At 40.3% G+C, this 21,628-nt stretch overlaps 1 protein-coding gene across 1 annotated transcript in view; it reads right to left on the bottom strand.

The window, feature by feature from the left end:
• The window catches only part of TNKS2 (tankyrase 2), a 31,218-nt gene extending 21,437 nt beyond the window's left edge, over window positions 1-9,781 (bottom strand). The window contains exons 1-6 of the mRNA XM_059820844.1: window positions 9,580-9,781; window positions 4,100-4,324; window positions 3,032-3,127; window positions 2,678-2,714; window positions 2,302-2,377; window positions 871-965 (exon numbers count right to left, since the gene is read on the bottom strand). Of these exons, the coding sequence (XP_059676827.1) occupies window positions 871-965; window positions 2,302-2,377; window positions 2,678-2,714; window positions 3,032-3,127; window positions 4,100-4,324; window positions 9,580-9,781 (731 nt within the window). The remainder of the gene's footprint in view (window positions 1-870; window positions 966-2,301; window positions 2,378-2,677; window positions 2,715-3,031; window positions 3,128-4,099; window positions 4,325-9,579) is intronic.
• Window positions 9,782-21,628: the final 11,847 nt, after the last annotated feature.

Raw genomic sequence — 21,628 nt, 5'->3', positions numbered from 1 at the left:
TTATCTCCTTTTTCACAAGAACATTGCTGTAAGATTGTCTTCTCCCTTGGAAACTAAAGAAGTCTTACTGGCTAATGTTTTAAGTAACTGTACAATATTCTACAGTAACAGCAGAGCTACAGAGGTTTTAAAGCCAGCTTCATACTCTCTCAAACCCAGTGGTCTTAGGGGCAAGTGAGAAATTGCCCAAAGTGAATTCTTTCACTGTGTAAGGGAGAAATGACAACAGTGAATTCCAACTCACAGGGGACAACTAAAGCTGTCTGATCAGGCAGCTATTTATGCAGCTGTGAAGTGATCCTAGGAAAAAGGAGGACTAAGAGTTTGCTTTCCATAATCTTTAATGTACATAAATACACATTTTAAGAATAGGTTTTTCATTGTATTTTATGTAACTAAATAAACTTAGCTTGTCTATATTTCACTACATTTCCTGACATAACAACCAAATGCTTGAAAATGTAGTCCAAATAAAACCTCTGGGAAACAGATCTTCAATTTTTATCACATTCTTTGCAAAAAGAAGCACAAAAGCTTAAAAAGTAGGAAGAAAATTAAGATTGATTCAATCATCAAAATATTTACTGACTACACAGTGGTGTATGAACATATTTTATTACAGAAGACATAATAATTTGGCTAGTGATACCTAAAAGGCAGCATGTTCTATGGTCAGCTCAACTTTGATTCTACTGATTCACAAGTCTTAAGCCTGTACACTTTGCATTTTTGTCATAACAGAAAGGTTAAAGATGGCATAGCAGTCTCAAGTTAGAAATTCTTCATGGTTAAAATAGTATTACTATTCTTTACTTCATCTCAATTTTTAACAAATTCTATTTATTTTGAGCAAAGGAAAAATGAACCTACCCTTTATCCTTAGCATGTACGTCAGCCCCATGTTGCAGTAAGAGCTGTACTATTTTTACACGGTTATATCCAGCTGCTAAATGTAAAGGAGTAGACTGAAACGACAGAATGTAGACGTAATCATTAACACAAAATTAAGGGTTGATTTTATATTTATTTTTTTCAAAACTTATTAACAGTACTAAATACTGAAGTCCTTAAAATACTTGCAACATCAAAAAAAAAAAGAGTGCTTGAATCAGACATTTGATAACTATGTTCATTTTTAACCGACTACTCTCGCAGTCATTGTAAACACAAATCCTGAATTTACTCCATCACTAATACATTCTGGCAACGAAGGCCCTCTTAAAGGATTTTTGAGTCCTGCAGTCCCTTTTTGTCTTTTAGCCTACCGTAACTATAAACAATTTGCTGGGACAAACTATGTCCCTTGGGAAAGGGGAAATAAGATGGCCATTAGAAACAATGACTGCTAAATTATAAAGAGGTCTCCCTGCCATTCAATAGATTAAGTTTAGAAATTATCAGAGATTGTTATCCACATCTGTGAGTGCAGTAAGTTAGTGGGCTGTGTGGGAAACTTAATCTTCTCTTCTAAATTCTTACCCTCCACAGAGCAGTCAGATAACTGCTCTATGATCTTTTCTAGAAAACCCACTCAAGCATACTCATCAGCAGCACCAAGGGCAAAGCTACAAATTAGTGAAGAGAAATCTTATCCTCTTCATTTACAAACCTATCAACTGAACTGGGTTTGTGGAGTTCCTAGAGGATGAGTCTCATAACTAGATGAGAAAACAGAGGTGCATAGGTGTTTTGGAGATCCCAGTATCTTACCACAAAGCCTTAAACAGGGAAACTCATTCGAACAAAACTTAAATGAATGAGTACACATACTTAATAAGAACATGAGGATGCCAAAAACTGATACTCAATAATCTGAACCTTCGGTAGGCTAGGGGCTGAACCCAGAAGACTATCAGGTTTGTTTAGAATGGAGATTTTGAACATTTTTCATGTAATTCTTTACCAATACTTATAGTGATGAATAGCTTGCTCCTGAAACAGCAGCGATAACTTGCCTAGGCTGTATGGCAAATAAGGGGCCTGTGTGTATCTCTTTGTGCTAGCGACAAGAATCCATCAGAAGGCCTCCCTTCTTTATCACCGTAGCTATGAAGGTCAAGCAGAAGTTCCAATTGAAAAGGTGTTTGTTTATTGCTCCTAGATGGAAATACCTACATAGTCCTTTTAAGGATAAAAAAACCCCCAAAAACATCAGCTAGCTGCCAGAGAGGTACAATCTTATTTTCCCACATACATTAAATAGATAGATTCTATGTTTAACATTCTTAAAATCTGGTCAAACAATAACTGTGAAACATGTACGAGTGAACTAATTTTAAATCAGGCTTTAAACAAAAATACCTTTCTGCCATCACTTGCATGACAGTTAACATTTAATGGTGTAAGAAGAGACATCATCTTTTCTTCATTTCCACTCCTGAAAAACAAGATATGAAACGGGCAGAAATATTTTTATTCCAGTTTTTAGTAGCTTATTATGTTTTTATATTTTTCCTTGCTATAATGTTCAGCAGTAATATATTCACTTCTGTATTGTCAGTATTAAAGGGAAAGCAAAAATGCACTTATATAACTATTTTTGTAGCTTTATTCACAGCTAACAGCCAAAGCTTAGCCATCTAGATGGAATGCCAGCTCACAAGGCAACACATACATATCCGTTGCATACAATTCTGAAAATATAACTAAATTCCAGATATCTTCCAAATATGCATACCTGGCACTTTCTAAGAGTTCATCTTTCTTGTATTCACCTGGAAGACAAAAGGGAGTTTCTTTAGTTGTTAAATGAATATCTATATACGTCAATTTCTCTACTTATACTCCTCTTCCAAAATTTTAGAGAACGTAAGTGCAAAAAGTTTGACAGTCTGTTACTGAACTAGCACAATAAACTATTTATCCAGAACACATCCCATGACTGAGATGATGAAGGCCGTATGGGAATTTCTATTTAGAATTATAAAACAGAGAGAAGTTAAAGTAATATCAGAAAGACAAAAAACAAAATAATGTATTACATTCATTTGACTGTTATTAGTCAGAAGATAATCTAAAGATTATCACTTACCAGTCAGCACTGCTTTTGCAGATGGGTCTGCTAAATCCAAAGCTGTTCTTCCATCTGTGTTCCGGATGGTTGGCTCAGCACCATGCTGCAGCAGTACTACAAAATGCCAAAGTCTTTCATGAGAAAACAATTCTATAAGACAAGGCTTATGAGACATATCATTACTGTAAGCTGCAAGCAACAAAAGAAAAATCCAGTTACTGATCCCAACTCCCCCTCTCAAATTTTTAATGTCGGAATTCCTTACAGTCATCTGTGAACAGTTTAACTAGTGAAACAAGCCTAGACACATTTTATGAGAAAAAAAGCAGAGCAGAAATGGAACAATCACAGACTGGCAGGAAGCAATCTCAGTTTAAAGACTGTGACTGACACACCACAAAAACCAGTAGCTACTTCACATCAGCTCCAGAGCATGCTGCCTCGAATCCACAAGTGACTGTGCCCTAAACTGTACACAGCGCTAGCAGGCCACGCATCTTGCACTGATATTGGGGCCAAACAGGCAATGTTACATATACAACTCTCCAGATCCTCAATAAAGTAAATGGGAACAAACCATACAATCAAAAAATTAAGTTTCTTGACCACATATCTAACTTTCTACCTCTTCCTAACTCTTAAGAACTGTGTGGGCAAAACAAGTGGTTAATATAATTGAAGTTTAGCTCCTATCCTTAACTAATTTAACATGGCTGCTACACATAGGGACGGAATGAACCCATTATTAAAACCAGGTTTTGTTCTTTCCACTGCACTGTGAGTAGCAGCAGAAGGCAGCATAAGAGTCTAGGCTGAAGTAGAAGAGAATCTAGCTCCATCACATCACTCTGAAGTTCTTTCCCCATTATGTCAATGTGAACCTTTATACTCAGGCAAATAACAAAGACGGATCTAAAAACTTGTTTCTTATAAAACTGCCATATGAATTTAAGTTTATGAAAGATTTTTAGTTTTAATCCTTATACCAGCCATAGCTTCATAAAGTAAAAATGGTCTTTAAAATGTTCTTGATTTTTCACAGTGAAAAGAAATGACTCAGTCAATGGAAGAGTGGGAGAAAATTACCAATGCAGACATCTGTCTTGCCCTTAATGGCAGCTTCATGAAGGGGAGTGTAATTCCAATTATCCCGAGCATTAGGATCTGCACCATGCCGCAAGAGAAGATTGACAACTTCGGCATGACCAAAAGAGCAAGCGTTGTGAAGAGGAATAAGGCCTCCATCATCTCGTGCATGGACATTGGCACCACTTTGAAGCAAATATTCAACTACATCCTTCCGACCAAAACCTGGAAGAGACAAAAAGCTCTGTTTCATCTGCTAGGGAGGAAAGGTGTCAGGCTGGGGTAAGAGAATTCCCTGTCCCACATACACAGATTAAAACAAACTTAAATAACAGTAACCATTCTAAATAACAATCAGAACTGGCATTCTTTACTAAAGGAGCATTTATACCCTAAGGCTGTTTTTGAAACCCCTAAAAATTAGATTAAAATCAATAGAAAAATAATGTTCAAGATTACTGGAACAATGAATATCTCGATAGGCCCCCATGAGTCAACAGCTTCTTGAAAACATTACGAAAAGAACAAAACACTGACAACAAAACCTCTTTTTTACTCATTTTATACAGCTATTAAACTGAACAATATTTTGTATGATACTCTGCCAACCCACAGCCAGTTTGTGGAAGACCCAATAGATGAGCCCTGGGAGCGATAAGGATGAGACTGGCTACAAGCCAATGCATGTACAATTCATATTCTAAGCTTTAAAAAAAAAAAAGATTCATATAACATGAAAAGTATTTTGCAGAAACATGTTGCTTGTTTCTTTAAAAAAACAACTAAGCAGCACTGCTCTCCAAGTTAAATCTAGAAGCATGGCTGTTTGCTTTCCAAGGAATAATTAACATAACGTGCACACAGTTTTCATCTTTGAAAAGATCCCTTAAGAAAACCCTTAGGGACGTAACAAGTTTATCTGAGACCATTCTCTAGTGACCAAATTTATTATGAGAGCATGCACAACCATAATTTAAAGATATTCATGTCTATTTTCAGTGATGCCTAAAATGATTATAAGTATTTGATCATGACTGAAGCACAAAAATGCCCTTACATATTCTGAGGCACTTTTTTTACAGTCCTGTCATTCTAGTTAGTAGACAGCAAAAAAATATGCCCACTTGCACACTTGGGGCTAGAAACACATCATAAATAAGGTCATTGCTCTTATAAGGCAATTCTACAGCTACGATTGTTTAATTTCAGCTGTATCTTGCACATTTATATAACAGCAAATAAACCAGGACATCAAACTTATCAACTGTATCCATGTTTTCTCTAATATCTTCACAAGAGGCCAGAAAGACTTAGGACTTCTGCCTATACCCATTATGCCCATCTGGTTACATTCCAAAGGCCACTGCCTACAGAAATCCCTCAAAGGTTTCATGAAGGTCTTTTTGGGTCTTGGGGACTATTAGGGCAGGTACGAGCCATATTTTGGTATGGCTCAAGACTTCATCCCCACCCAGTTCTTCTCCCTCAGACTGAATCATCATACAGTTGCCAACACCAGGGATGGTAGCAAATTTAAACTTTGTTTAAACTTTGTTACACAGCCAGTCAGTAGGTAGAGGTCCCTGCAACCATAACCTAGAAATGAAGTTTATTCCTGATTAACTACACAGCATTTCAGTGACAAAGTCACAGAAGCATATGAGAAGTGTCAGCATTTTAGTTACAGCTGAACGTTTTAGTTTAGTTGCAACTCAACTTTTTCACAGCATGTTCTTCACTAAACCCGACTATTCAGTAAATCCTTCTCCCTGACTGACAGCAACTGAAATCTTGGAGCAAGAAGCACTTTCACCTTCACTATTCAGAGCTCAAAATACAAACATTGCCATTACTAAGCAATTTCTGGAACCTACTTGCTGAGAGAAGATCTCGTATACAAGCTGTATATGCCAAAGATAGAGAGGCCAGGAAAGGTATTCAGAAATGCCTTTGTCAAATTCTATCTTTTCTCCTCTTCCCTCAAAAGTCTGTTAAGAAACCACATTCCCCACAGATTTCTAGTTATTATAAAAACAATTTTATGTGAAACTTTTTAATCCCAGAATGAACTCCAAGGTATTTTCAGGTAACAGTCACAAGACAGGCTACTTGGTATCTTCTTTCAGTATCAAAAAATGTTTTCCAGAACTGCTTTAGTTATGTTAGAAAAGGCTCTGGTCAAATTCTCTGTCCAGAAGTTACATACCTGGTAGCTAAACCACTCATTGTCCAGAAGGTACTCCTGTCCCTCAAAGCTTTGATGTATAGCCACATTTTTGAATGTAAAATGCCAACCTTAGCAGGAATCAATACCATAATTGAAAATCAGCTGTAGTAAACCTCATTATAGACATAGAGAATTCACCTGGATGCCCTCTATTCAGTACATAGGTTAAATCAGATACAGTTCATGAGCAACACATAGCTTCTCTCTGTGCAAAGCCTGCATCCATTCAGAAAATACCCTAAGTATAGCAAACTACCTGTAATTATTTTAATGTTGAGACGGGCTCATTTGCATCACACCAATTTTTGTAACTTCTCTTCAGCACTGAGTGCGCAGCAGGGATTCCTTACTTCCTTGTGGAAGCATCTGTACAAGAGGGCACCATATATAGAAAGAGAAGTACTTTCTCATTATTTTCTAAAGGATGTACGTGTACAGAGGAGGTGGCCAAACTCTGTATGATGGTCACTCCCTCCTCTCTCTTGTTTTCACTGTAAGTGGAAAGAGGGGACAGCCTTTGCTGACACAGGGAAGGGAGCCACTACCTATGGTAACAGTTCCTCTTTGCCATTAGTCCACTGCTGCAAAAACAACTGCAATACTTAAAAAAAAAGTCATTTTTAAGGGGTGGGGTTTTTTTTTGTGCTTGAGCTTCTGTCAAACTAAATGGTATTACAGCTTGCAACTGTGCAAGATAACTGTCTCATCATCATGAATGCTTTATTTCTTATTGCAAAGTAGAAGGGCTAGTCAGGGCCGCCAGCTGACACTCTTCTACTATCTATGACAGCTGAGTAGCATACTGCACTTGTTCCCCAAAAAGTTACAAACTCTTAGCTGACAAATCCCAAATATTAATCACAATAGAAACCTGTAACTGTATATAATTTTTTTTAAAAAAATTATTTATCTACAGTCATGTTGTGTCATAATTGTCATCCACTTAATTTTGACAGGATGAAAAGCTACAGAAACACCTGAGCTCCAATTCTTCTCCCCTGCCCCAGGCACTCATTTTTTTGATGAATTTTAGTTTGCAGGAAGGGCATTTTGGTTCCTGCCAAGTCCCTACAACCTTGTGATACTTTCAAGTTTGACATACACTGTGATGGAAAGGATTGACTTGAGGAAGTATATGCAGCTTATGGTGAGAGAGGACTGAGCCTATTGTGTTGCGAAGGGTGGTGGGCTCTTGACTTAAGCTTCAGTACAACTTAACTACCACACAAATTCTGTACTACAAAAATCCAAAGAGCAACCTTCACTGAGATCCCAATGTGTATTACTTTTAATAATGAGACATGCCCAGGGAGAGCTTGCAGTATTTTTAAAATATATTTTAAAATCCACCTTTAAAAAATGACACATGGAAAAAGAGGAATTTGTTTCATTTCTTTAAATTGCTAGGTAAGATCTGGGAAAAGACTTAAAAAATGGAACCCAAGTTCACACCCTAGAATAACACTAAGAAAAGAAAAGAGGGCAATACAGAAGCTCCACTTCTTCCGTAAAACAAGTCTTGAAACTGAGTGAAACTAGTCAGAGAAGTTTTGTAATGTATTTTCTAAGAACACCTAGCCACCTAGGCTAAAGAAAATAAGACTACAATATTTTGCTTTTAATCCTTGGAACGTAATTCCTTTAGAGACAAAAGAAGCTAGCATCACTCCAACTGTGAATAACAGGGGAAAAGCAAAACAAAACAAAAACAATAACCCCAAAATCCAGGAGTTACTTATGTCCATCTTTCACACTGAGTCCGTTGCAGGTAAGCTGACAACAGCAGAGTTCTACCTGAAACAATGGAGGAGTGTTAAATCAAGAAATTACACAAGCATTTTGTGCCACATGTTAACCGGAAGCTTTCTGCATCTCCTACAGTCTTGCAAGGAGCAATTAATATCTCTGTATCAAGTCCAAAGTAGATACAAGCATGACAATAGCCTCTCTTATTTACGCACCAATCTGTTTTACATTAGAAGTCTAACAACTACATGAACTTATTGCTATGCATTTTTTTAATGAAAAAGCTTTCTATAGATCAGGAGTTCTGTTTTTTAAAGTCAAGACAGATCACTCCTGTCCAGAGAGATAAACTAGATCACTACATTGCATGAGGAACTCCTTAGGCACAAAAAAACCCTACCAAACACAAAACCCTCACTTCTCCAAAAGGCTGTCAAACATGTTAATTTGTTTAGAAGTTCAGAGTTTATTAGCGAACAGGCAGGATTGCTGCAAAATTGTTTTCCTCTGACAGGGTATTTTAAATTGTTTCCTGGGCTCTCTTGTTGATCAAGTTTCTTAAATCTGTGAAATGCAGCTGTCCTGAAGAGGCTTTCAAGAACCTATTAAGTCTACTGAATGCGAGGAAAGGACACCTTAAGCAGAAACCTTTTCCAAAGCAATTAAGTGAAGAAACAAACATCTTTATTACTACCCATAATTGTTTAGCTGAAAAGAAGTTACTGTTTTCTGCAGCCTGCCAGCCTTGGGGTCCTACATCTAATGCTGTAATAAAATCAAAACAAACAACATGAAAACAACAGTTGCAGTCAGGAGTTTGTCTGAAAAGGTGGGATACAATCTTCTGGCCTGTTGCTAGTGAAAACAGTTGTTCTGTGATGTCAGTTGTTTGCGTTTCTAAGTCCTGAATTAACAAAGTCTATTTGCTAAAGATAACGCAGAAAGCTTAGAAACGCTGTTAATCTTACAGGCACCCTTCATGGGCGAAATCCTAAAAATGAGCAGACCTGCTGAAATCAATGGAAACAGTACCTGGGACATGTGTCACCTGTGGGAGCTCACATGCCACAATACCAAGAGTCTAAACCTCAGTCCAGATGTCCTCAATGCCAACTGAGATTTATTGTCTTCTTTTTAAAACAGAAAGAAACAAGATACCACTTGTACCACTCAGTAACCACCACCGCGTGGGTGACAGCTAGTCAGCCACGGGAGAGCGGGCGTCGCGCCTAGAGACGGCCACAGCCACGGGACGGGCTCCGGAAGCACACGGGGAACGGCAAAGCGCTCCCACCCCGCCGCTGCGCCCAGGCCTGCCCCCGGCGGCAGGGCCTGCGGGGAACAGCGCACCGAGTGCTCCTCCGCGGCCCGGCCCGGCCCTGCCCCGGCCCCGCGCCGAGGGGGAGGCGGAGATGCGCGGCCCGGCAGCGGGCCTGGCGCCCGGCGAGGCTGCCCCCCGGGCTCCCCCTTCCCCACAGAGGCGGTAACGGCGGCCCCACGCCGGTACCTGCGGCGAAGTGCAGCGGGCTGGACTTCCTGCCCGCCGTGTCCCGGCTGTTCACGTTCTCGGGCCGCACGAGCCGCTTGACGCGCTCCACGTCCCCGTTCCTGCAGGCCTCGAAGAGCTCCCGAGCCGGCTCCGCCGCCGCGCCGCAGCCCGGCGCCTCGGCTAAGGCGGCCGCGCCGCCCGCGCACCGCCGCCCCGCCATGCTGGGCCCGCCGGAGGCGGCCGAGCAGCCCCCGCCGCGCCGCTCACAGGCCGCGGCCCTCCGCGGCGGCAGCCCTCGACACGCGCCGCTGGGCGGGGCGCTGGGCCCGCTGCATCGCGGCGGAGGGATCCGGGCGGAGCGGCCGCGGCAGCAGCACCACGGAGCGCCTCGCTGCGCACGCGCCCCCCCCGACAGGCTAGGCGCGCGCGAGACGCGCACGCATCGAGGTCGCACCGAGCATGCGCAGTGGGGCGGCGGGCCGCTGCCTCAGGGGCTGTTGGGTGGCGTCGTTTGTGCCGGGTGCGTGGCGTGGCCTCGGCTGCGGAGCTCCTGTGGCTCCGCCGCGGCCTCCCGGCGCCTCTGAACGTAGTCTGGGGGCTGAGGGGGCCGCGGGTCGCACGGCACTGCTCGGCCCTTACCTCAGTGGCCGGTGTTTGCGTTGCGCTCTGGGAGGCGTTGCCGGGGCGGACGCTCATCGCTGGGGCCTAGAGGCGCGTATGGGCTGTGGGAGGTGTGCGTGAACCGAGGGGGGCTGCAGGTCTACCGGCCATTTCCACTTCACAGAACTCTTGCTGCTTCAAAGCGCTGTCTCTCTTCTCCCCCCAGCCCCGAAGGCCATCACTGTTGAGGAAAAGATCTGAAAACTGGATTCTTGTTAATACGGAACAGTTTTTCAGTACGCTTTTTTTCAAAGTTGAGGAGGAAGCAAGATAAAAAGATACTGCTCATGTAGTCTTGTCTTTAACCTGCTGCCTGCCCCTTTTTAGGAGATTTGCAGCACAGAATCTCAAAATACAGAGCTAGCGGTTTGTCCCAGAAAAACAGAAATATCCCTTTGCTGCTTACAGTAATTGAATGTAGATTAGGAGGTGGAAACTACTGAAGGATTTTTTTTTTCCTGTAAAATGTGTAAGACCACATTTTGGTGCTAATAACTTTATGATGTAATCAAAATCCTTACATAGTTATTTACATAGCAAAATACCTTGCTCAAAAGGAAGTGCATAACAACTATGAAATGGGAATTAAGCAATATAAATTACATAGTTTTCTTAATCTCAGAAAACAGATAGTAGAAAATACTGTTGGTTGACTTGCCAGTTCAAGGTTTTGGATCATAACAGCATCTCTTTCCCTCTTGTAAAACTAACAAGCATGATGGGGAAGCTTGAGCTCAGATGGGACAAACTAGAGGATTCATTTGGTAATTTTGAAATGTATTTCTCCACTCATGCCATAATAAAACACTTACTTTGGAAAAGGTAGTTGAATAGGGTCAGAAGCTTCCTGTTCCAAAGGCAGGAAAGTGCCTCCAAACTCAATTGAACTTGCAGACTATTGTTACACTAGTAAATGGCCTAAGAACCAGGAAGAGCTGCAGCTGGTAATTTCCACAGTTTAGTCACTTCCATTCTGTTAAATATCCTTGTCTCTGAAACAAGGCAGTTGCATTCATGTTGCCTGTCCCTGGTCCATGCTAATGCCTAAACGGTGTCCAGGAATTTTTGGGGGGAGGCTACTAGCTGTCCCAGGCCAAAACCATGCTACAGTAACAGGCCGAGGACCAATGCCTGTGTCCATGTTCTGGCACGGTTTAGTTTACTAATTTACACACAGCTACAGTAGAAGCGGGACAGAAGAATACAGCCAGCACAGGGACAGAAACCATGTGCTTTGACAAACACATGATGCCTTGGTCATGTGTATTTTCTGTCATCCCACTGGCTTTTCTCCCCATCACCACTGAAATTACAAGCTGTGCTCAGCAGGCAGGGAAAAGTCAGGCTATGACCAGAGTCCCTCTATCAGCTTTGTCACACATACATAATTCATCCACTGCTTTGCATGTGGCCATAATGTTCTGGCATAAACTGTCATCAAACGTGGCTCATAGGCCTGCAGCCATCTCAGACCTTCCCTGCATCTCTGAAATACGCATGATGAAAACTGACCTTTCTATGTGCAGGCTCCACAGACTGAAAACACGATCTGCAGTTCTGCCATTTGTATCTTTTATTAGCGCCATTAGCATAGCTGGAAAAAATAGACAAGCTTTTGAGTTCATAAACCCTTCTTCAGGCCTACAGCAGCAGTAGCAAATGCATTAACTTGGCTGCTTCCATTTCAAAACTGAAGAAGGGACTGTGTATCTAAAAGGCTGTGGAAGTGTAAATACAAACACATCCTGCTCGCCAGGTCTTCTAAAGAAGTTTAAAGCTAGAACAATTTTTCACTAGTTCACTATAAACGCTTATCTAGGTTTCTTTCCTTGGCAAAAGCTATTATCAAATGCTAATGGAAAAAAAAAGTGAGTTAGAAAAAGAGGAGGATTATAAAAATAAAAAGCATGATCTAAAATAAACAAACTCCCCATTCTTTCCATGTCATTACACCAAAAAGATGCTATTATGCTAAATTACCTATAGCCTGACTTCCTTTTCCAGTATGGCTTCCTGATAGCTTGAGTGTAAAACTATGGCAGGTTTTGGAATGGAAAATAATTTTAAAAAATATTATCCTGTAAGAGCAGGATTCAATTAGACTTTAATTTAGTGAGACAAAGACTCTCAGCATATTTTAGGATTGGTGTATTAATAGCCTCCACATTGACTTTTGAGATTCACATTACATAAAATAAACTTAAAATAAAAAGTAGATTTATTTCTTTTATGAGCAAATAATCTGTAAAATCCAGTGCTTTCCTCCAGTCTTCTGTAAAATAGTATGGTTAGAAAACCATAGCTGAAATATATGCCAAATCCCACCCAATATATGTGGTAGGGATTTTTCTAGAGGAAGGGGGAGGTTTATAACCCACCTGTTATTAGCACCACCTTGAGGCTCACCCATTAGCAGCTTAGAAGCATTTGACTGCTTTTTTTTTTTAGTGTAATTTGTGACATACCTATAGCCTCTACCTTTGGACCATATTTATGTTAGTGGCATGACCTGGCCTAATAGATATATGAAAGTGTTTTTGAAGTGTGCTTAAACAGTTTATTTAGCAACATGGTTGGTCGCTAGAGGGCAGAAAAGAAGAAAGAAGGAAAAAGAAAAAGAAGAAAAACGAAAAAGGAGGAAAAGAGAAAAAGAAAAGAGAAAAAGGGACTGTTGGGTATGGACAGACTAAGGCAGCCTTAAAAATTAACCCTTTTCCTTTCTGCTTAGGAGATTAAAGTTTGCTTATGGGCAGAGACATCGTCCATACTGATCTGCAAGGCAGTCCATCAGATGTAGGATTTTCAGCTGTGAGCCCTTCATCTTGTGAGGATTTCTCAGCTCTGTCTAATTGGTCCCTGCAGTGGTTTGCCTTGCTCTTGGAAGCAAAGTAAAATGCTAGAATTAATAAGACATTTCAAGTGTTCAGAAATTTAGCTTATTCCAAAAGAAGAATGATTTAAAATTTATTCCATTTGAAGTGTTTCCAGATGAGATTTGGGAAAAAAAATACCAACCAACAATCATTAATGCTGTACATCAGGAAATAATAAAACATGCCTATAAAGGAAACAGGTAATTTTGGAGAGAAACGGAAGTGGTCTGTTGTTCAGTTACTGAATTTGTAAAACCATAAATAGAAACATTCTCAGTGCAAGCTACTTTTTCTAAATTAAAAGAGAGGCTGATCAATTTAAGAAATAAGAGCTCACTGCAAAATCAAAGCAGTACAGGTTTTACCACAGTGAATATTTGTACAACCAGATCTTTAAAGGAACCTACTTTTTCCCTTCCCCTTCTCATCACATCTACCAAGTATTTTGGCTACTCATTTTAAGCAGGAGCTAGTTCCTTTTCTCTGCCAGTCACTCATCTGTAGTATGTGGCATATTATATGTGCTGGCTTTGTTCTACCAGCAGATGGGGGTAAAGTGGAATAAATATAAAATGTTGTTCTGGAATAATCAAGGGATTTAAAAAAAAAAAAAAAATTAGATGAAAGGAGACTTGGAGATAGTGAAGCACTGAGAGACAGCATTGCAGAGAGGAGCAAACACAGAGCCAAGTGGTCCCTTTAGGAGATGTGGATACACTGTGAGTTGTTGACAAGCTGTAATGGTAGGCGATTTAGTTATTGAAATACTGTATCTGTGTATGCAGCAACCAAGAGAACTGTTCAGCAGCTTGGTGACTGGCTGTGGAGATGACAGTTCACATGATACATTTAGAGAAGGTTCTTTTTAGTGGTAGGGAGAAGCTTGTGATCCTGACACCAGAAGCACAGATAAGTGCATAAGAGTTCATGGAAACTAGATTGCACAGGAAAAACACCTTTAGTCCAGAATGCTTGTGATTTCTTTAAAATTATTCCAGTTTTGCTGTCAAAGATGACTAGGCAGACACATGTCTAGAGAGTTTAAAGGGAGCTTTTGTTTGTTTTTTTCTATTGCCTGGAACATGTCTGCAATGACAAAGAGCTTTTTTAAAAGCATAGGCTCCACACATGCAAAACAGAATTACGTGGGCTGCCAGCATGGGAACATGGCAGAGAGCTGGGAAATTATTACTTGCTATTAGGAAGAAAGCCACAAGTAGCAGAAGAGCAGTAGGGCCAAAGATCAGCACTGACTAGGGATGTTAGCAGAACAGACTCATTTATGTCACAAATAGGTACAGTAATATGTAAAAGCTAAAAACACATAAAGGCAAACTAGAATGTCTATCCAACCATGACATATTCAGCTTTTCTAAAGTTGACCGAAAGAAAAAAAGAAGTGGGCTACTCAGGTTATAATCTATCTAGAACTGACTGAGATGGGAAGTAGTAATTCTCTTGGAAAAATCATCTTGGAGAAGATTTCAGAGGAGCAAGAACTATTGAGAGAATCTCCATGCATTTAAATTGCAGTTCAAGTGACATTATTTTTACAGATTTCAGTATTAGTTTCCTGTCCCAACTGAAAAAAAAAAAAGGCTTTGGGGAGGCTGAGGCATCTTCACAATCTATCCTGAGCATTTAACAGAAGTGTCCAGGTCCTCCAAGTAATTAAAAAAGCAGGCAAGTTTCTCACTGAGGCGCTCTTAATTGCCCTCTGAAGCACTTCACCTCTTTCCATTGATTGCCTATAGTATGTAATGTAAATACCCCACAGAGTATGCCATGTGAAGGAAAGCAAAGAAGCAACTAAATGTAATGTTTTTTTAAAAAGTGGTAGTGTACTGCTCCAACTACTTGCACATAGACTGGCAAAATGTTATTTCAGGACAAATCTTTGAGAGGCAATTTCTCAACAATTCAAATGATGGCTTCTTGGAACAGCTAGTTCCACAGTCTGAGGGGAAAAAAAAAAATGAGGCGGCTATTCTTGCCTTAAACCTAAGCAATACAGTTACTTTGTTCAAGAAGTAATGATCGTTTCACCATGAAGTAATAAATGATCAATGCAAAGAATGTCAACATTTCTAATGGAAGGCTCTTACTGAAAAATAGTCCATGGCACTGATTCAGAAGAGGAATTGTGATGAAAAGAAGGAATGTCATTACAGTGGTATTAAAATCAGATATGAAAACATTAAAGCCCTAAGACTTACTGTGAAGAAAATATTTATGCAGATTTTTAACTGAGCGCCAGAAAATAGGAAACAGGTTCAAAAGGTTATTGGAATCAAAATCTAATGGTCACAAATTGTCAGTAAAACCCAATAACAATAAATAGTATTTTTTTAAAAAAGGAGGATTATGAGAAGTGAACACAGTTATGTATATGTCCTGCTAACATAGGTTATCATGGAGCTAAACCAACACATGACAATCTTTATTGATCCATTGAAAATAATCTTTCCATTCATTCCAGAAAATTACATTTTTTTTTCTTGGATTGAACATACCTTGATTGTTGAAATGTTGCCTTACTCTCAAGATCACGGTTACATGGTGCCTAAAAATAGTAAATAGTAGTGCTTGTATTTCACCTGAGACTGTGATTATTTTGCATAGCATGTACCTGCTGTGTACTTGGCCAGTACAGCCAATGCCTAACATCTGATAAATTCCTCTTTAGATGGCAACATTTTTGAGTATATAGGGTAATCCTAAATGTCGTGGGGTTTTTAGCTGAAATATATTTAAAAGTTACCCTTTTTGTATTTTAGAGGTGACCAAGTACATTTCTATAAAATTAAGAAATAGGCCCTTTTTACTTTACAGAGTTACATAAATGCTAACTATTGCTGTTAAGATGAAGTTACACAGGATGTCAATTCAACAGCAGGGTTACTTGGGGTTAAAACTAAATATATCTCAGGTTCTATTGCTCTGGAGTCCCTCCAGGAGAGTGAGTGGTCATCCTTCTCCCTTTCCTTTTCACTTCTTTTCCTCATCTGGCCAGGCTTTTTTGTCTTCAAGATGGGATCTCAAAGTACTTAGCTGAAGGAGTCTCCTACCTCACTTCACCGGTACGTGCCCAATGAGAGCCTATTTTACGTTCCAGATCTACCTCATAACCCAAACAATTTCAAAACTGGAAACAGAACAGCTGAACAGAAAATTAGATTGGTGTGGAGGTAGTGGGCGTGATTAAGATCTTAAAACCTTAAAGACATCTGAAATGCTATCACGGCACACAATATATGTGCACACAAAATAAATGCCCCATAAGCATGTAACAGTGAAATAGCTTTCTCCCAGTAGGTTAGTAACTGTTTTTCTTCAGAAATAATTTCACTGATGAATGTTTCTTTGTTGTCTGGACAGCTCATGCAACAGAGCTACTGCTGTCTTTCTTGATATTGTCCATGTACGGAAACTCTTCAGTGTGGACCAGAATAGCCCTTGCAGTGTAGATGACATAGCATACAGGCGTTTTTGTGGCCCTCTTAGCTTGTAAACAAAAATCCTACGCAACAGATAAGCACTGGACAGAAGTTGGCCTCATTTGTATTTGTTCCAAGATAAATGATATTCCTTGAAAAAAATATATGGAATGCATGCTAGTTACTAGTAGTCTTTAACTGGAGGCAAACAAATAAATCTTATAATTTGAGTTAGTTTGATGCAACCAGCAAAGTCCCTAGTGTCAAGTCATGTATTGAGAGTGGTGCAAAGCACTGTAGAACTTAGGACAGCATACACAGGAGAGTACACAAACGGCTCAGGGACTTTCTTCTCTATTCAGACACTTTAGACTATAACAGTATCTAATGATTTTATTAGGAATCTCAATTTCCCGTTTTATAGCTAGATTGAGTGATCCAAAAGAAATCTGCTTGCTTTAGCAAAGATTTGAGTGACCAAAGTGCAGACCATTCTTAACAGAACAACTGATACATGCCTGTCCTCATGCTACTCGCATTTTATCCGAGACAGAATGATGACAGTAAGGAAACATCAGAAGGTCTTGGGACTCCTCCAATTTAGACAAAGTAGCTTTCAGTAAAATGAACTTGGAACCAAATAAAATCATACTTTTTCTGAGCTATTCTCATTTGGCAGCTAATGAGGTAACACAGAGAGGGTAGCTCTGGAAAGGTGGATTCACCTTATGGAGAGTAGGAAGTAGAAGCCATTCCTTGCATCTAACAGCACAGCAACACCAGCTTCTGGGGGAGAATTGCTTTCCTTTTAGTAGAGTTCTCATGGAGTCCTGTAGGTGTAGCCCACCTTGGCTAAGAGCTCAATCAGTAATTTTCTTCTCAGATGGCCAAGCTCTAGCTAGCAAAGTATTACGGTATTTTGAATAGTCATGTTGACTTACAGAGAGATACCAGCATAGGGGGAGTTCAGAACATACCTAAATGCTTCGCTATATAAGCCGGCCAACCACCAGTCCCTTTAGGATAGGAAAGGAAACCGAAGGCTTTGCTTCTGGGCCAGGCAGTTCTGCTGGGGGAGGCCTGAAGTTCTGCACTGGCAGAAGGGATAGAGAAATAAATAAATCTTACTACAGATTCCCTTAGCTAACATTCCTCAGTCCTGTTTTATTTATCTATGGACAGATTTATAATGTACTTTGATGCTGAGCTCATAACATTCTTAAAAGGCATATTTAATAAGCCCCTGTAGAGAAGAACCAGTTCTTACATGAAATCAGAGACATTATGCTTCAGTATAATGAGAAATTAAACAAGTATTCATGCTACTTACATTGCTGACAAAAGCTATGGGAAACCATACTGGCCAAACCTAAATTATGCATTAATGGCTGCCCTGAGACCACTCTCTAAAGAAACAATCTTGTCAGTTGGATGCCAACTTGGAAGCACAGGCTAAGAGATGGTGTGAGCTGGTCCCTCACAGTGCTGAGAGTCCAGCACCTGAGGCCACAAAGGCTGCAGGCTGCAAGCAACTGTGAGGCAGCAAGATGGATTGAAGATGGACAGGGAGTACGGCACTGCTGTATGGACTCTCTCAAAGCAGCATATATACAGCTGTTTTGTCTTTTTTATGGAGGTAATTCACCTGTAGAGATAGTAAAAGAGTTAACTCAAGAATGAAAGAGGAGTTAAGTAAAAGCAGACGTGCTGCGAAGCAATATTAAAACCACCCAAGTAGTTATATCGGCAGAATGGAGTAGTCATAACCTTGCTATTATTATTGGTCTGAGCATCAGAAATGCATGAACTCCGAGCTATGCTCCCACAGAGGCCAAGCTCATAGTGTTACGCAAGCTAGAGATCTGTATGTATGTACAGAAGCCAGCTTGGGACAACACTGAAACTCATCCTTTAGGGAAGAGAAGCCTAAGGAACCAGATGTGACCTTCAGTTACTGAACTACTTCAGAAATATATTTCTTCTTTACAAAGAAACAAGGAATCCAAGATTGTCTATGTTTGTATTTTGAAATTGCCCGGTTACAGATTTTTTTAATTTCCCAGTTACACTTTGTCCAAATACTTTAGACAGAGGATTTATTGGCAGTTATTTTTTCTTAGGCAAAGTGCCAGTGTCCTCTTTTAAACCCCTGCTTCTGCTCCCGCTGATCCCAGCACAAATGTGAAGGCTTAGGTGACTTCATACTCCCCAGACAGAGCTTCCAAACTTACATTGTGTAAAAGCTTGATATAGCACCTCTGTATCTATATTGGGAGGAGTTGTGTAAAGCAGCTAGATATGTGGTTATTGTGAGTACTGGCAAATTCAGCCGCTCTTTTTTACTTCTGATGCCAAGTACTCTGATATATCTTGGAACACAGTCTGTGCCATTTAGAAACCCTTCTGCCCACTGTTCAGGGAAAAAGAAGTTGAGTGAAGAGAAACCAACACAAACATGATGTACATTATGTGTCAAAAAGTTTCACACCAAAAATTTACAATCAGTGTAAGACCTTGATTTTTCAGACCAAAATGGCACTTTTGTTTTGATAACAGCTACCTTAGAAATATGGCTAAGAAATTACCTTGTAATACTGCATGCAGGCTACCTTGATCTTTTGCAAAACACTGGGACACAAAATTAATGGATGGAAGCATTACCATAAATATTAACTAAGAATCCCAAACAACAAAAAACAGTGAATATACAAAAAATGTCTTGGAATTTCAAGGGGGGAGGAATATTTTCACGAGTGTGTGACAATTATCTGCACTTTGTGACTGCTTGATAGGAAAATTTACATTGCTTCTCTTATGGGAAGAAGTATGTTTGTGAAAAGAGAAACAATAAGACCTTTTCCTGGGCTTGATCACAGAAGAGAGAAAGGCCTTCCATAATTCCTTGGTATCTTGACCGGTGTTCATTTCACACCTTGCCTTTCAATCCAGGGATCTCTATAGAGCTTACTAACTAGCCATTTTTCCATCAGCTATCGGAAGGCTTTAAATCATCAAGTGATTAAGAAGGAAAAATATGACAGAGGTAGGGGAACTGGTTTTTATGTTTGCAGCTTAGCTTGGGCAGGTTGTGTTGTGCTGTGTTCAAACAGCGACTTAACATGGGCATTGACATTCCAGGCTAAATTCAGAAGGAACTGAAAGCAAGGCCACAGTGACCTGCAGGGACTTTTTGTATCTTCTTTTCCTTTGCTGTGTGCCTTTTACCACCTTATATCACTCTTCCATGTTTATCTATATGAAACTAACACCCTCCTATTTTTAAATTGCTTCTGAATTTGATCTAGAACCTTTCCTTTAACAGATATGTTCATGGTTGTGCATTTAAGCTGCTGAGCTGCTGTACTGGAGCTTGTTCACAGCAGACGCATAGACATGCAAACCTTGTTTTTGCATCTGACATGTTAGCATATGGCAAGTCTAATAGCATACTTCCAGTGAGGCACCACTTTGGAGCTGACAGGCTGCTAACTTTTTAAGCTGCCTCTCAGCTGTAACGGAGAACATGACTGCTGTTAGTTGTTTTTCAGGGCAAACATTCATCTGAAGTCCTGCTGTGGCTTCAGTAAACTTCTTTGACGTGACCTAAAATGAATTAGAAAGACTCACTGAAACAATTCTTGCCTGTCTTCTGTTAGCTACAGGTGAGAGCAGGCAAGGATGGATCTGATCCCTTCCCCTCATGTTCTCAGGGCAAGAACAGCAGGTTGAGTCCCCTGTTACATTCCCTCCAGCAACCTGCCTTGCCTCAATTCAGTCATCAGTTTTCCACTGGGGTGTGTTTGTTGTGTGGATGTATGAGCCCAGCCCCAAAGCTGGCACACCCAGCAGCTAGACATGCTTGGGACTGGCACAGCTCCTTTAACTGCAGGGACAAAAAAAGAGCAGTAGGAAGAGGAATGGGATGGCAGGAAAATGTGCCTCTTAAAATGTCATGCACCATTTTAGCTCTCACCTTTTCCTAACATGTGTTGCATCACTTGAGGCACAAGGTGAAGGGAACAGAGCAAAGGAGGGGCTGTGGCCAACATCACCTCTGAATCAGGGCCCTTGTGCTTAGCACTGCTCAAGGACACTGAAATTTTTTTTTAAAATAAAACCCAAGAGGGAATTTCTGCCAGAGTAGTGATGTTTGGATAAAATCAAATGTGCCTACAAAACACTTAATGGCAGTGAAAATACAGAATTTATGAAGATGTAAAATTTCCCTTCGTATTTAGACAATGTATCTAAATAAAAAGATTTTTGCTTAGTTCTTTCTTGGCACATGTTACATTTAAATTATGACATGTGATGGGAGAAAATGACCAACGTGAACTGGCAGTGCTCTCTTCTGGTTCTGCTTTGAGGACAGTGTAGGACACCATAACAAAGTGCTGTGTCAGTACCCGTTCTGGGACACTGCTCAGAGATAGAACAAAGCCTCCGAGATACAGAGCCTCTAACTCAACTTATTTCCTAGCCTGGCATCCATTTTTTCCATTACCATTTCCTCCTGCTCTCTGCCTCCTACTCCAAGTTAGACTCAATTTAATAGATAATTCCAGACATTCCTATTCAAAAGCATCCCCTGGCAGGAAATCAGTGCCCCAGATTTGGAAAAAGAAAGGCAAGCCAAGCATTTTCTCAGAATGTATGCTTGTATCTCTCTTATCCACTCTAAATCCACGCATACACTTCTTGCATCAGCCATCCTATCACCTGCCTTCTGAGCCAGGATACCAAAGACAGATTTAAGGTGGATGAGTAGTCAATTATCTGCAAGAATGAAATCTTCATGGGTAATTGAACTCATCTACTCATAAGACTTAAAAAGGAAGAAAACCGGTTTTAGATATGATGCTGTGTATCAGAAATGGAGTCATAATACGTTTCGGTAGTCTTACCCTGCTAAAAGTATGCTGACTCACCAGTTAAAATATTGTACGACATAACAGCGGCTCAAAGAATTCTACAGCAGTTTGGCTATATGTTGTTGGAGTGTATGTAGTATGGTATATCTGTAAGTCTCCTTTCCCTCCTGCTAGAAAGTCTTGCTCTAGTTCCTTGTTTCAGATCTTTGACCATATGACTTTTGAT

Source organism: Gavia stellata, chromosome 9, assembly GCF_030936135.1.
Source record: "Gavia stellata isolate bGavSte3 chromosome 9, bGavSte3.hap2, whole genome shotgun sequence".
NCBI lineage: Eukaryota > Metazoa > Chordata > Aves > Gaviiformes > Gaviidae > Gavia > Gavia stellata.
The sequence above is the reverse complement of the archived record's forward strand: the minus strand, read 5'-3'. Positions and strand labels throughout refer to the sequence as shown.